The sequence below is a fragment of the Rhinoraja longicauda genome, chromosome 32 (assembly GCF_053455715.1).
Source record: "Rhinoraja longicauda isolate Sanriku21f chromosome 32, sRhiLon1.1, whole genome shotgun sequence".
NCBI classification, from domain to species: Eukaryota; Metazoa; Chordata; class Chondrichthyes; order Rajiformes; family Arhynchobatidae; genus Rhinoraja; species Rhinoraja longicauda.
This window is the reverse complement of record NC_135984.1, coordinates 26928937-26946175: the sequence shown is the minus strand read 5'-3', so window position 1 is coordinate 26946175 and position 17239 is coordinate 26928937. Positions and strand designations below refer to the sequence as shown.

Below are 17239 nucleotides of genomic sequence, written 5' to 3'. Positions count from 1 at the left end.
GGTTAATAACACAAGGTAGGGTAACACACCTAGGTTGCAACTTTTCTTCCTTCCACGTTTTTATTAGTACCCAGTCTCCAGCCTTGACTGAGTGAATCGGAAAATCCAGTGGCGGGCTCTGGGCCAGTAATCCTTTAGTTTTTAGTTCTGCAAGAGATTGGGATACTGCCAGTAAATAGTTCCTTAGGAACACGTCGTTCCCTGGTATTGTTGGGACCCCTTCTATCTTTCCTAATCACCCCTATGTCTTTCCGAGGTGCCGTTCGGATTCTTAACAAGGCTATCGGAAGGCACTTAGTCCAGGGGAGTCTCGTTTCCTCTATTAACTTGGTGATTTGGGTCTTCAAGGTGCCATTCATTCTTTCCACCTTCCCGGAACTCTGGGGATGCCGCAATTTCCATTCAATTCCTAATGCTTCACATATCATTTTATGTGTTTTGGAGGCAAAATGGGTCCCTCTATCCGAGTCTATTGTTTCCACAATCCCATATCTGGGTATAATTTGCTCCAATAATACCCTGGCTACCGACTGTGAGGTGGCAGTTGCTGTAGGGAATGCTTCTACCCATCTAGTGAAATGGTCCACTACCACTAACAGGTATTTCCATCTCTGTATTTGTGGCAACTCGGTGAAGTCTATCTGTATTCTTTGGAAGGGTCTTATTGCTAATGGTTGTCCTCCTCCTGGGACTGCTCTCATGATTTTTTGTTGATTCGCTGACATATTACACAACCCCCTATGACTTGTTTGGCCATGGTATACATCCCACGGCAAGCGTAGGTCCTGAGGAGGGTATCACAGAGGGCTTGGGTTCCCCAATGGCTTTGCCCGTGCAGCCTCCCTAATAACTCCCTTATAATTTCTTTGTTCAATAGCTGCTTTCCATCCGGTGTCCACCATTTCCCATTTGGGGTACGCCGGGCTCCCATTTCTCTCATGTGTTCCTGCTCTTTTTCACCAAAGATAGGTATCTTTTCCTCGGGTTCCCTTAAAGGTATCAGTGACATCATTTCTACCGTCTGATCTGTGGCTGCTCTCTTTGCCACCTCATCCGCTGCCCTATTTCCTCGGGCTTCCAGGGCGTTACCCTTCTGATGCCCTGACACATGTGCTATGGCTACCCGTTCTGGTTTCTGCAAGGCCTCCAATGTCTGTCCTATCAATTGCTCATGCGCTAATTCTTTCCCCCCCGAGCTGTTATCATTCCTCACTCTTTCCAGATCTTCCCAAAGGTGTGTACTACCCCAAAGGCGTATTTTGAGTCTGTATACACTGTTCCTTCCTTTCCCTCCAATAGTTCCAAAGCTCTCATTAATGCGTATAATTCACAAGATTGGGCTGACCAACTACCAGGCAGCCTGCCGCTTTCAATTTCCTCCATAGTTTCCCCATTCACTATACCGTATCCACTATGTCTTTTTCCATCTATACATCTGGAGGACCCTTGTATAAACCACCGGCTACCCTCAGCCAGAGGTTGTTCTTCCAAGTCTTCTCTACGTTTTGTCTGTAAATCTATTATATCACTACAGCAGTGTTCTGGCTTCCCCGTCTCGTTTTCTCTTTCTTCGGGCGGGTACAGAAACTGAGATGGGTTTAATTTTTTGTCTGTAATCATGGTCAAATCGTCCTTTTCCATCAGGATAGCTTCATATTTTAAAATTCTAGAGTCCGTTAACCATCTGTTGGATTTCTGAGCCAATGTTGTTCTCACCGTATGTGGTTCTCACCACCAAAACCCCCCCAAAGGTCAATTTCCTGCTCTCCTCTACTAGGACCGCTGTGGCTGTCACTGCCTGTATACAGACAGGCCATCCTCGTGACACTGGGTCCAATATTTTTGATAAAAATGCCACGGGCTGCCGGTTTCCCCCCCTCCTTTGAGTCAATACCCCGAAGGCTATCCCATTTTCCGCATTTACAAACATATGTTGGGCAAGGCGTTTCTCAGCCCCTCTAGGTCTCGGGTCGCCCAAGGAATATACTGGGTTTGTCCTGCCTTTTTCAAAAGTAATGGCATCATTCTCCCCCTCAGCTCCTGTCTCTCGTTCACCATCTCCTGTTGTGGTTCTATCTGTATACTTTCCCACCTCATTCTTCTCTGGGCAAACCCCTGGCTTTCCTTTCTTTTCTTTCCATATCTTTTTCCATCTCCCTTATCTCTATCTCTAAGCGCTTTATGGATGCCTCTATTTCCCTTCTACACTCCCTTGTTCTTTCCCCCATCACTTTCTAATTCTGCTTCATTCTCACAGTTTTGCCTTCTCTCTGATGCCTGCTGATTACTCGCCTGTGTTTCTGTGTTGCTGTCTCCCTCATACTCCTCATTTGCTGCCTGACAGGTCCCATAAATCTTTCTGTCCCTGAGGTCCCTGAGGTCCTGCAGCCTTTTGATGTCTGCTTCTATTTCCCGTGCTTCTTGCTTCATCCTTTCCTTTTCTCGCTGCCCCCTTCTCTGTCTGTATTCCTTTATGTCTTGCTCATCGTTCCAAGTTGTGACTTCTCCCTCTATCTCCACTATTCCCTTTTACCAAAGGGCACTGCTTTGTTCCGTCCTGGCCAGAGTAGGGAGGGGGATACCCAGGGTCCCATAGGCTGGGGTACAGAGTTGATTTTTTTCTCCTGAAGCTCCTGACTTTCATGCTGTTTTGGGGGTCTTTCACCCTTGTTTGGGGGGGTATTCTTTTCCTGCTATGCTTTCCTCAGCCTTTCTCCTTCTATTCTAAACAATTTAAGTACGTCTAGTTCTTTTTCCTTTTTCGTTACTCGGGTTTCTGATTTATCCTTAGGCTTATAGTTCTTAATTAACACTCCCATTTCATCACACATATTTATATCAAAATATAAATATATCAAAATTTATATCAAAATTTATATCATATTTATATCATTCAGTGGGCCATTTCGTAACCAATTTTTTGTCTTTTTTTTTCCATTTCTCAGAGTGTTTTTTTTTAATATCCTCTTTGGATACGGGGAACTTCCTACTTAGTAGTTCAAATGCAGTTATTTTATTCATTGTATTCGTCTTATGTTATGTTAGTGCACTTGGTCAGTCAGTTTAAATGCAGTCCTTGTTCTCACTCCGTTCCGTCTCTATAGTCACTGTGCTACCTATTACGCTATTTCTATCTTCTATAGTTCTACTATATTCCTTTAATATTTATTCCGAGGCATCGGCAAGCCTGTGATTCCTGCGATTCTTTCAGGATTTATTCTTCGCTTTCCCCTTACAAGCATAACAACTTTCCTCCAGATTAGGGGAAGCTTTTGAATTAACAAACACATTTAATGCCTGCCGTACCCAATCCTCATCGGAGCCCAGTCGTGGCCACCAGACTGAACTCCCTTTGATCGGGTATTTCTGCTACTCAAAATAACAGAGTTGAATCATTTTTGTCTTCTCCAATCCCTGGGGTTTTTCCCTGCCCCCAATGGCTCAGCATTCGCCCCAACGGACTATCAGGCGGAATGCGGGGGTTGGGCTTACCGCCCTTCCCCTCCCTTTTGGGCTTTCCATTTTCACTGCCCATCCTCCTGATCGGAATTCCCCTCCGATCTTAGCTGTAATCGCCCGAGTAGTACTTAATAGTCAGTTTTCTTACCCGGGTCTTGTGCACAAGAATCACTCGATTTAGCTCCTCGCGATTTCCTGCTCCTCCCACTTGTTTCTCGAGTCTCTGGTCCAGGTATCACTCGCTCAAACCGCTGACGGCAAGCAAGGAGTCTGAGACCGCTGAACTCAGCGGGGTGCACCGTCCCTTCTTCCGTATACTCCCGTCAGCCGGCCGGAGTGGCGATCCCGGACGAGCCCCCAAGCTGTGAGATACAAATGTGAGTGCTCACAATCACGATGCTTGAGACAATCTAGAGAAACAAGTATAGTTTATTTGCAAGTCTGCAGAGTTGGGTGTCTCCCCTGTCGAGACACACCGAGGTCGGAAAAATCCCTTCTTTTTATTCACTTCATTTTACAATTGTTACACCTTTAATTCCTCCCCTTCGGGCTCCTTCCAATCGGAGCACTGAGGTGCACAATCCACCGTCACCGCCCCTGTTGCCTTCCACATCATACAGTAATATTCATTTATTTCATTAGGCTAGCGCAGTACAGAGTAGTTCATGCCCTCCCTCTCCCCTAGTTCTCTGATTATTTTGCCCTTCCTCCCAGTTCTCTGATTATCTTCTAACACTTGTCCTTGGACTGCCACCATTTGTTCTTGCGGTTTATTTCTCTAGCCGAGCACGGTCTGGTCAGTTATTTCTCAGGATCCCTTTTTTTAGTCGAGCATGGTCTTCAGCTATTTCTCAGGATCCTTAGTCTAAATCAATTATCCCTTTTTACCTCTCTCTCACACATTCCTTCCTCTAACTTCACATTTTCTCTGGCCTTATTTGGGATACTGTGTTCATTTTTGTCGCCCTGTTGCAGGAACGCTATCATTAAGTTGGAAAGGCTGCAAAGAAGATTTATGAGGATAAGAGGAGGGATTGGACAAGCTAGGACTTTATTCCTTGGAGTGCAGGAAGCTAAAGGGTTTTTATATTACAGGACTTGATAGAGGTTTTTAAAATTTTGAGAGGGACGGACATAGTTGACGTGAGTAGGCTTTTCCCTTTGAGAGTGGGGAAGATTCCAACAAGGGGACATAGCTTCAGAATTGAGGGACAAAAGTTTAGGGGTAACATGAGGGGTAACTTCTTTACTCAGAGGGTGGTGGCTGTATGGAATGGGCTTCCGGTGGAAGTGGTGGAGGCAGGCTCGATTTTATTATTTAAGAGTAAATTGGATAGGTATATGGATAAGAGGGGATTAGAGGGTTATGGTCTGAGTGCAGGTAGATGAGACTAGGTCAGGGAGAGTGGTCGGCGTGGACTGGTAGGGCCGAACGGTCCTGTTTCCGTGCTGTAGTTGTTATATGGTTATATATGGTTATAGGTGGATAACATCATGAGGGGCACTGATAGGGTGACCGACAGTAAGGGAATCAGTAACCAGGGGACTGTAGGTTTAAGATGAGAAGGGAAAGATTTTATAGGAACCTGAGGAGCAACTTTTTTATTCAAAGGGTGGTAGGTATATGGAACGAGTTTCCAGAGGAGGTTCTCCTTGTGTTTATTTTAAATAGTCTATTTTCTAAATGGGGAAAGAATTCAGAAATCGGAAGTGCAAAGGGACTTGGGAGTGTTGGTGCGGAATTTCCAAGAAGTTAATTTGCAATTGGAATCGGTAATAAGGGAGGCAAATGCAATGAATCCAATAAACAGGGAAGTAATGCTGAGGCTTTATACGACACTGGTCAGATCACATTTGGAGTGTTGTGAGCAGTTTGGGGCCCCGTATCTGCAGAAGGAGAGGGTCCAGAGGAGGTTTACGAGACTGATCCCAGGAAAGATTGGGTTGACATGTGATGAGCGTTTGACAGCATTGGGCCTGTACTCACTGGCGTTTAGAAGGATCAGAGAGAACTTCATTGAAACTTACCGAATAGTGAAAGGCCTGGATAGAGTGGATGTGGAGAGGATGTTCCGACTCGTCCAGGACCAGAGGTCATAGCCTTGGAATAAAAGGACATACCTTTATAAAGGAGACGAGGAGGAATGTCTTTAGTCAGAAGGTGGTGAATCTGTGGAATTCATTGCCACAGACGGCTGTGGAGGCCAAGTCAATGGATATTTTTAAGGCGGATATTGACAGATGCAGTATCTGATTAGTACGGATGTCAGGGATTAAAGGGGAGAAGGTACCAGAATGAAGTTGAGAAGGAAAGATAGATCAGCCATGATTGAATGGCGGAGTAGACTTGATGGGCCGAATGGCCTAATACAACTTGTGAACTTCAGAACTATGCTTCATGGGCTGGAATCACCTAGTAACTTCAACTCTATTTCTACACGCCAAATACCTCATCACTCCTCGGCACAGTGACTACCAACCAATCTACATCTGCAATGCCACCACACTAACCTTGATTCCTGATTGTCCCAGCCACCCTCATTTGACCAAAGACCTCACCACTGCCTCTTAGTCTGTCACCCAAGCCCTCCGTAAGACACCGGCCTCCAGTCAGCCAAATGCCATCCCCCCCCCAGGTCTCCAACTGCTCGTCTTCACTGCCTCTCCAACCAGAAGGAACGGCACGGTGGCGCAGCGGTCGAGTTGCTGCCTTACAGCGCCAGAGACCCGGGTTTGAACCTGACTACGGGTGGGGTGCTGTCTGTGGAGCGTTTGTACATTCTCCCTGTGACCGCGTGGGTTTTCTCCGGGTGCTCCGGCTTCCTCCCACATCCCAAGGATGTACAGGTTTGTAGGTTAATTGGCTTTGGTAAAAATTGTAGATTGTCCCTAGTGTGTGCAGGATGGTGTTAGTGTGAGGGGATTGTTAGTGCCTAGTGTGTAGGATAGCGCAGGATCGCTGGTCGCAGTGGACTCGGTGGGCCAAAGGGCCCGTTTCCGTGCCGTATCGCTAAACTATGCACACCAGCGAGCAAGGAGATGTGGCTCTCCTGCATTACGGTAAAGCAATGGCTGGAGCATCATGGTTTCTGTTCAAGGCTTGTCTCTGACTGTGTGCGATGGCAGTGTGTCGCAGTGCTGTCTGACGTGTTTCTCTCACTGTTGTTTTCAGGTTGGGGGAAGCACAGATGTGCCCATTTCATCTACTTAACACTGACCCTCTCTCTCTTTGCCATCCTCTGGAACGTGTTCCTTGGGTAAGTCGTATCTCTTTGGTCTTGTTCCCCAAGCTGGTCGTGCCAGTGTATCTGACCAGCCCATGCGTTTAATGCTCACGTGCTCAACAGCGTCTGCTTGAGTAAAAAGATTTGTTCTTTCAGGAATTTGGTTTGCGGATTGGTCCACTACTGCTGCATCATAATGATTCTAATCTCTTTTTCATTGCCATCTTATATTTTATTTATTTTTTAGTGTTAGGAGCAGCAATAGGCCAATTTGGCCCATCAAGTCTGCTCCGCCATTCAATCGTGACTGATCTATCTCTCCCTCCTAAGCCCATTCTCCTGCCTTCTCCCTGTAACCCCTGACACTCACACTAATCAAACTTTATAATCAACTCCTAACCCATTATTGTCAGGACTTTCAATTGTATGAAATCTTTTTTACCGTTGTGCAATTGGGAACCAGGTTCTCCACTGGGAGGGCAGCTATTTCCAGCTCATTCTGTTCCCTCTGGCTTTTCCCTGAGTGCTAATCACTCCTGCACCTCCTCTCTTCCCACTTTCCTTCTCTCTAGGGTTGCCAACTGTCCCGTATTAGCCGGGACATCCCGTATTTTGGGCTAAATTAGTTTGTCCCGCATGGGACCGCCCTTGTCCCGTATTAGTAGGGTTGCCAACTTCCTCACTCCCAAATAAGGGACAAAGGGTGACATCACCGCCCCGCGCCCCATGTGACCTCACCCCGCCCGGGCGGCCGCCATTGGTGGAGCGGGAGCACGTGGCCGCTGGCTGTGCGAGGTCACGTGGGGCGTGGGGCGGTGATGCCACCCTTTGTCCCTTATTTGGGAGTGAGGAAGTTGGCAACCCTACTTCTCTCCCCCCCTACTATCAATCTGTAGAAGGGTCCCGACCCAAAACGTCACCTATCCACGTTCTCCAGGGATGCTGCCTGTCCCGCCAAGTTACTCCAGCACTTTGTGTCCTCTTTTGTGTCCACCTGTAGTTCCTTGTTTTGAACAAGCCATCAATCCTCATTTGATGGAGAATTATCTTTGCTTCAGGTCACGAGATTCCATAATCCCACGATAACAAATGACTCTAGGATGGCTTCTAATCCTCCCCACTCCTCGTTACTCTCAACTAAAGCCTGTGGTAAACCATGAACAATCCCATGAGAGCCAACACGCAGGGAATAATCAGTTCATTGTCATGACTACAGTCCTTGTCTCAGTGATCCAGCTCCTACCAGACAATGATCAGTGTCCACAGCTCCTCACCTAACCATCATGCCTCACTCACTCTGACCGTATAACTCTCTCACTCTGTAGTAACTCTCTCACTCCGCAGTAACTCTCTCTGGCTATAGAACTCAGTCTGGCTGTAGTAACTCACTCTGACCCTAGTACCTCAGTCTGACTAGTAACTCAGTCTGACTGTAGTAATTCAGTCTGACTGTAGTAACTCAGTCTGACTGTAGTAACTCAGTCTGACTGTAGTAACTCACTCTGACCCTAGTACCTCAGTCTGACTAGTAACTCAGTCTGACTGTAGTAACTCAGTCTGACTGTAGTAACTCACTCTGACCCTAGTACCTCAGTCTGACTAGTAACTCAGTCTGACTGTAGTAATTCAGTCTGACTGTAGTAACTCACTCTGACCCTAGTACCTCTGACCTTAGTAACACTCTGTAGTAACTCACTCACTCTGTAGTAACTCAGTCTGACTGTAGAACTCTCTCTGGCTGTAGTAACTTACTCTGTAAGTCAGTCTGACTGTAGTAACTCAGTCTGAATGTAGTAATTCACCCTGACCTTAGTAACTCACTCTCTCTGTAGTTACTCTGTAGTAACTCACTCCCACCTTCGTAATTCAGTCACTGTTGTAACTCAGTCTGACTGTAGTAACTCACACTGACTGTAGTAACTCAGTCTGACCGTAGTAACCCAATTCTATCTGCAGATCCTGTCCTTACAGAGTCAGTGTTAAACTGCATGGAAACAGGCCCTTCGGCCCATCTTGTCCTTGCATTCAAGCTTTTACAGCTATTGGTCTCCTCTGCCTGTGTTTGGCCCAGATCCCTCTCGACCTTTTCTCTCTAACCATTGTTGTTATACCTGCCGGGCCTGCCTTCCTCTGGCAGCTCTTGCACATAAAGAAACTGCCCCTCTGGATTCATTTGTCTTTCCACTCTCATATCAAACCAATGCCCTCTAGTCTACATGTCCCAGCCCTGGGACACAGACTGACCATTCACCTTATCTACGGTTCATAATGCTACACATCTTGATAAGTTTGGCCTCTGCTTCTATGCTCCAGGGGAAACGACCTGGCTTATCCTGTCTCATCTGATCACTCATCTTCAAACCCTGATAACATCCTGGTGAATCTTTTCTGCACCCTTTCCAGCTTCACAGCATTGCCAGCATATAAATGTGTGCTGTTGGTGTCATTGGTCTAATGATCAACTCTCCTACTCCTGCTTTACAAACACCCTGTATTTACCATTGCTCCAACCAGCTATGCTTTGCATTCCAAACATTTCCCTAATTCTCCAAACTGACCCTTAAGTTATCTTTACCAGGTAACCTGCCCATAATTGATCATGAAATACCATATGTGTATGTGAGTGTTCACCTTATGTAAACAGTATATAAACTCTTAGATTAATCCTATTACAAATTTGCCTTCCTTCCAGTTCCACGTTTCTATATTTAGTTTTGTTTGGTTTTGATTAGTTTAGAGATACAGCACATTAACACTATCCTACTCACACGAGGGACACTTTTTACATTTGTCAAGCCAATTAACCTGCATACCTGTACGTCTTTGGAGTGTGGGAGGAAATTGAAGATCTCGGAGAAAACCCACGCAGGTCACGGGGAGAACGTACAAACTCCGCACAGACAGCGCCCGTAGTCGGGATCGAACCCGGGTCTCCGGCGCTGCAAGCGTTGCAAGGCAGCAACTCTACTGCTGCGCCACCCAATGACAACTTACAAACTTGTCCAATTTTCATGTCCTCTGGTTTTTGACATTTCCACCCCGGGACAGAAGTTCTGACTGTCTGCCCTTTCTATGCCTCTCTCAAATTTATAACTTCTCTCAGAACTTCCCTCAATTTCCAGGAAACAATTCATGTTCATATGTGATAGAAGCAGAATTAGGCCATTCGGCCCATCAAATCTACTCCACCATACAATCATGGCTGATCCATCTCTCCCTCCTCACCCCTTTCTCCTGCCTTCTCCCCATAACCCTTGACACCCGTACTAGTCACGAATCAGTCTATATCTGCCATAAATATGAGCTTGACCTGTGGCTGACATCCTCGAATCCAGGCAGCATTCTGGTAAACAACTACTAAACAAAGCTTCCAAATCCTTCCCATAATGGGGTGACCAGAAATGCATGCAATACTCCAAATGCAGCCCAACCAAAGCCTTAGAAAGCTGCAAAATGATGTCCTGGCACATACTCAATGCCCTGACCAATGAAGGGAAGCATAACATGTGCCTTCCTCACCTCCACATTGCTCATCGTGTTCCACCTTCTGTGTAAAATCTTTGCCCCTCAGGTCCTGTTAAATCTTTCCACCCTCACCTTAAATGAGGACACTCTGGTTCTTAATTCCAAACTCATTCCACTCTACCCCCAAACTCTGTTACGGTTAGAGGATAAGAAGTAAAGTTGTCTTTGTATTCATGATATTGGGTTAAACCACAGTCTGTGTGCGAACCAGAGAGCCATCACACCCCACACACGTCTGGCAGCCTCATGCAGCAACAACACCTTCCAGAGATATCACACCCACACTCTCACTCACACTCACACTCACACTCACACACACACCCACACCCACACCCACACTCACACTCACACTCACGCACACACACACTCCACACACGTCTGGCAGCCTCGTGCAGCAACACCTTCCAGAGATATCACACACACACTCACACTCACACACACTCACCCACACTCACACTCACACTCACACCCACACTCACACTCACACTCACACACACACACCCCACACACATCTGGCAGCCTCGTGCAGCAACAACTTCCAGTGATATCACACACACACTCACACTCACACCCACACTCACACTCTCTCACACTCACACACACAAGGGTCTCGACCCGAAACGTCACCCATTCCTTCTCTCCCGAGATGCTGCCTGACCCGCTGAGTTACTCCAGCATTTTGTGTCTACCTTCAACTCTTGAAAATACATTACTTTAACCTCAACTTTGAATTCCTGTGGACTGTCTTTGGTTGTACTAAGGACTACAAGTTTTTTTTTACCCTAGCAGTGTGGTTTTTAATTTATTTGAATTATCTGTGAAAATGGCATGTACAGGCCTGTTATGGTGCTGCAAATAATAATTTAATTGTTCTGCTGTTGGTACATATGACAACTAAACATTCTTGACTCTAATGATCTCTATGAGGTTACAGCCTCAGAATTAAAGGACGTTCTTGTAGGTAGGAGATGAGGAGAAATTTCTTTAGTCAAAGGGTGGTGAATCTGTGGATTTCTTTGCCACAGAAGGCTGTGGAGGCCAAGTCAGTGGATATTTTTAAGCCACAGATATAGATTCTTGATTAGTACAGGTATCAGTGGTTATGGGGAGAAGGCAGGGGAATGGGGTTAGGAGGGAGAGATAGATCAGCCATAATTGAATGGCAGAGTAAACTTGATGGGTCAAATGGCCTCATTCTACTCCTATTCCTTATGACCTTATATGATGATAGGAGCAATAGCACTGGAAGATGAGTGTAAATTTGTCATTCTCAATTTAATCACAGTGCTGGTGCAAAGCAGAGTTTTACCAGAAAATTGTATGGCTTGTCGTTTTCCTTACAGGGCAATAGTTTGAGTGATACCCACACCCACACTCACTCTCACACTCACTCTCACACTCACACTCACACACACACTCACACACACACACACACACCAACACTCACACTCACACACACAAATACACACACACATACACACACACACTCACACTCACATACTCACTCACTCACGCACACACTCACACTCGCACTCGCCCACACACACACACTCACACTCACCCACACACACTCTCTCACACACACACACACACACATACACACATACTCACACAAATACACACACACACATACTCACTCACTCACGCACACACTCACACTCACACTCGCCCACACACACACTCACACACTCTCACACAAATACACACACACACTTACACACACCCACACTCACACACACCCACACTCACACTCACTCACACACTCCCACACACACACACTCACACTCACACTCACACCCACACCCACACTCACACGCACACTCATACACACAATAATTCATTATCAAGTACAGGCACTTTTATTCCCATTGATATCCAAGCGGGTAACTGCATGTGAAGAGAGACACAGGTGCTGGAGTAACGCAGCGGGTTGGGTTCTGGTCGGGACCCTTCAGATTTCCTTTTCTGCCTTGCACCCGTCCTGCAGTTCTTTGTTTCTACAACTGCACCCAATCCTGTCCCATCACTTCCAGAGACAGTCTCCATTCAATCCCTCCTATCCCTTTTGTTTACTTCTTAAATGGGGAATATTGTCCCTACTTTTCCCACAGCTGGTGGGCAGACGGTGTTTGCCTGAGATGTGTGGAGAATGCAAGGAGGCAGGAGGTTATAAGCAGGCTGAGTGAATAGGAAGGGAGCGGCAAATGAGTAGAGTGTGGAAATCCACTTTGGGAGAAAAGAATAGTGAGTGGAGCACTTTTTAAAGAGATTGAAGCATATTGGTATTTAGTAGGATCTGGATATCCTTTTAAATAAATTGTGAGAAAGTTAATGTGCAGGTACAGTGAGTGATTAGGAGGGGCCATAGTATGCCGTCTTTATTGCAAGATAATATGACAACAGCATTACAGCAGTGTTGCTGACATTATGTACAACACAGAGTGCTGGAGTAACTCAGCAGGTCAGGCAGCAACTCTGGAGAACATGGATAGGTGACGCTTCACAGAGTGCTGGAGTAACTCAGCAGGTCAGGCAGCAACTCTGGAGAACATGGATAGGTGACCTTTCAGGGCAGGAGTCTTCTCCAGAACGGTTGGAGGAGCGTAGAGAAAGCTGGAAAAGAACCATGTATAAAATCATGAGAGAACTAGAGTGGTTAGATACTCAGAGTAGGTGAATCGAGGACCAGAGGACATAGGTTTAAGGTGAAGGGGAAAAGATTTAATAAGAATCGGTGGGATACCTTTTTCACACAAATGGTGTGTATGGAGTGAGTGTGGGTGTGTGTGTGTGTGAGAGGAGGTAGTTGAGGCAGGGTAGACACAAAATTCTGGAGTAACTCAGCGGGACAGGCAGCATCGCTGGAGAGAAGGAATGGGTGACGTTTTCGGGTTGAGACCCTCTTCAGTTGAGGCAGGGACTATCCCAACATTTAAGAAACAGTTAGACAGGTACCTAGATAGGACAGGTTTGGAGGGATATGGCCCAGACTCGGGAAGGTGGGACTAGTGTAGCTGGGACATGTGGGCCAGTGTGGGTAAGTTGGGCCGAGGGGCCTGATTCCACGCTGTATCACTCTATGACTCTCACTGGAGGGGGGGGGGGGGGGGGGGGGGGGGAGGGGGGGGGAGGGGGGGGGGGAGCAAAGCCTGGCAGATGATGGGTGTTGCAGGTGAGGGGCGTTTTAATGGGTGGATAAAGGCTGCAGATGAAAAGGAGCCAAAAGAGTGACAAGGAGGCAAAAGGGTGTCGGGTGAGCTGTACGGCCAGAGGAAGGCATTACTCCAACACTTTGCATTCCATGCAAAGTACCAGCATTTGCAGATCCTTGTGTCTCTGGAATATTGTGTTCAGATCTGAGGGAGGCTTCACTTGCCCCAGAGGGAGTGCAGTGTACATGAGGGATTTATTCCTGGGAGGAAGGCTTATTGTTTGAGAAGAGAAGAAACAGGTTGGCCTAAGGTCCCTGGGGTTTGGAAGAAAGAGAGATGATCTCATTAAAACATACAAAATTCTTGATAGAATGGATGTAGGGAGGTGCTTCCACCAATCAAGCTGTCTTGAATCAGGAATCACAGGCCCTATTAGGACAGAGATGGGAAGAAATTTCAAGAAATCAGTTGAATTCATTGCCCACAGAAGGAGGCCAAGTCATTGGATATTTTTAAAGTGGAGATTTACAGATTCTAGATTATTACGGGTGTCAAAGGTAATGGGAAGGGGGCAGGAGAATGGGGTTGAGGGGAATGATAGATCAGCCATGAATGAATGGTAGGAAAAAAAACATGATTGAATGGTGATTCGACCCAATGGGCTGAATGGCCTTATGCTGCTCCTAAACTTATGAACTTATGAAATTTCTTCACCAGAGACTATTGAATATTTGAAATTCATGAGTCAAAAGGACAATCACTGAATATAAATAGAATCAGAAATCTAATCCTACATCGGCAACGGAAAACTATGCAAAGCCTCGGGCACTGTTTTGTTAGTGTGTTTCCTTTCTGTAACCTGCTACATTACAGCTACACAACTAATTAACAGAGGCTTTACACTCGAGTCTTGGGTTCAGCCATTTTAATTCAGGATGAGCTTGGCTACAGCCCCATGGGTAATATATCCCCGATACTGCACCACCGGGTACGCTATTCCCATAACATCCCCCTTTATTTACAAAACAGATATGTACAGGAACTTTACATGTATAGCCATAAATTAAATTCTTCCATGGTATGTTATTTCACTGAGTCCAACATGTCTCCAACAGTCCATTTTCCAACATGCCTTTGACAATCCATTTCCATGGTAGCTTCCAACTTTTCCTCCCTTGGATCTGCGACAGTTCAGTGCTCGGAATTATCTAAACTTTGAACAACACATGTCTGGTTCCTCATTCCCTTTCCCTTTTTATTTATTAATTTGTTTGTTTATTTATTTAGTTTTAAAATGGCCATTACCACTACTTCTACATAAAACAATGCATATCAAACTATAACCAAAAAGATAACATTAACTTTTTAAACATAACCTAATAACCGTTACATCTATATTCAACTACATGTACAGGCCCTATCCTTATGTGGGCACATAGCGTGGTTTTCGAACGCATCTACCAGATCTTGTTGTCAGGGTTTGATGCTCCCTGGGGACCGGTGGTCGGCTCATAGGTCCATTGTCTCGCTCCGGTTCAGGTGACATCACCAGGTCATCCAGGTCACCATCAGCAAGATGACATGGCTCGTTGGTCTTCCTCAGATGGTCTCGCTCCGGTTCAGGTGACATCACCAGGTCATCCAGGTCACCATCAGCAAGATGACATGGCTCGTTGGTCTTCCTCAGATGGCGCTGATTCCGACGATAGATGACACCGTCCTCGGTTCTGACTTCATAAGATCTGGGTTGCACAACACGGCCTACAACCACAGCCTTCCTCCAGGACTGATGTCGATCATCGGTCGGCTTCACTCGAACTGGATGGCCAGCTTTCAGGGGAATCAGATCTTGAGATCCTCTGTTGTAGTAGTCTGCTTGTCTGTCTCTAGCTGCTCTCAACTCATCTCTTACTTTTTTTGGAATTTCAGGTTTGAGCAGCCTCTGAGTAGTCGGTAGAATGGTCCTGGTACGTCTGTTCATCAATCTTTGAACTGGACTGCTACTCATGCCAGGTGTTGGTGTGTTGCGAAAAGCTAGTATGCTCAGGTAAGGGTCAGCTCCGGCAGCCTTAGCCTTCCTCAGCAATGACTTTGCAACTTTCACACTGCTCTCCGCCTTTCCATTACTCTGTGGATAATAGGGTGATGTGCTCGTATGTTCAAACTGCCACTTCTTGGTAAATCTCTTGAACTCCTCAGCTGTGAACTGTGGCCCATTATCTGTGATGAGCTGATCTGGTATTCCATATCTTGCGAACTGGCCTTTGATTTTATGGATGACATTCACTGCCAGTGTTTTCTCTAGATAGTCTATTTCCCAATATCCTGAGAAATAGTCCACAGTGATCAAATAGTTTCTTCCATCCAAGTGGAACAAATCTGCACCCACCTTCGCCCATGGTCTCTCTGGAATTGCATGGGAATGCAGCGTTTCTTTTGGTTGCTCTTTCCCTTGAGCTTGACATGTCTCACATTTCTGTACAAAGTCCTTGATTTCTGCACTCATTCCGGGCCAGTGCAGACATTCTCTTGCCCTTCTTAGACAGCCATTCACACCAATGTGGGAATCATGTACTCTTGTGAGCATGTCGCGTCTCCTGGCTTTAGGGATGATTACTCTCTCTCCCCTAAATATGAGACCATCTCCAACACTCAGCTCGTCCCTCACATGGAAATAGGAGATGAGCTTTGGGTCAACATCCTTCTTGTCCTCTGGCCAGCCTCGTTTGATCACCTCTTGCAGTTTCTGCATAGTCTCATCTTCTCCTGTTGCATCCCTTATGCCATTTAGCAGAGGCTGTGCTATTGGGATGTGCCTTGCCAGGTTTACAGTCTCCAGTTCTCTCATGGTCTTGTCTGTCTTGCCAGTCTGAATATATGCTCTGCTCAGCGTGTCTGCAAGGTGCATCTCCTTTCCTGGTCTGTATCTTATTGTCACATCATAGGTCTGCATCTTCACCAGCATCCTCTGCAATCTCTTTGGTGCCCGATGAAGTGGTTTTATAGTCTGACTGCACATTCACTGGCCCTCCATATGTGTACACATGGAACCTCTCTAGACCAAACATCACTGCCAGCAATTCTTTTTCTATTTGTGCATATCTGGTCTCCGCATCCGTCAGGGCCCTGCTGGCATAGGCAACTGGATGGCCCTCCTGCATCAGCGCCGCACCAAGTCCAGTTTCTGACGCGTCGGCTTGTACTGTCAGCTCCTTGGATGGATCATAGTATCTGAGTACTGGCTCGGCAGTTACTAACTTCTTTATGTCCATCACCGCCCTGTCATGCACCTGTGCCCACCACCAAACTACATCCTTCTGTGTCAGCTTGCGTGGCGGTTCACATAGGTCGCTTAATCCAGGAAGGAATTTGCTCAAGTAGTTAACAAAGCCAATAAATCGCTGAACTCCTTGGACATCCTTTGGGTTAGGCATATGTAGCACGGCTTCTACCTTCCCTGGATCTGGTTTCAGTCCTGCAGCAGAGACTCTATGTCCTATGAAAGTGACTTCCTTCACCTTCAGCTTTGCCTTCTCTATGTTCAGCTTCAGGTGACGGTCACGACATCTCTCCATCAGAGCTTTAACCTTCCTGTCATGGTCTCTTTCTGCTTCCTCTGCCATTTTTCCTTTCCCAAACACTAGGATGTCGTCAGCAACAGACCTCACTCCTTCCAGGCCCTCCAGCACTTGGTTCTGTCGTCGCTGGAACTCCTCAGGGGCCGTGGACAGACCAAACGGCATGCGTCTCCACCTATATCTACCATATGGTGTGTTAAACGTCGTAAGCTGAGAACTCTCATCATCCAGTTCCACATGCCAAAACCCATTCTTGGCATCAAACGTGCTAGACCTTGGCATCATTCAGGTCGGTGAGGAC

General features: G+C 46.4%; 1 protein-coding gene across 1 annotated transcript in view; it reads left to right on the top strand.

Annotated features, from left to right (window-relative positions):
* The window catches only part of LOC144608649 (CMP-N-acetylneuraminate-beta-galactosamide-alpha-2,3-sialyltransferase 4-like), a 124000-nt gene that overhangs the window by 23261 nt on the left and 83500 nt on the right, over nt 1-17239 (top strand). Inside the window, exon 3 of the mRNA XM_078426627.1 lies at nt 6632-6716. Within this exon, the coding sequence (XP_078282753.1) occupies nt 6632-6716 (85 nt within the window). The remainder of the gene's footprint in view (nt 1-6631; nt 6717-17239) is intronic.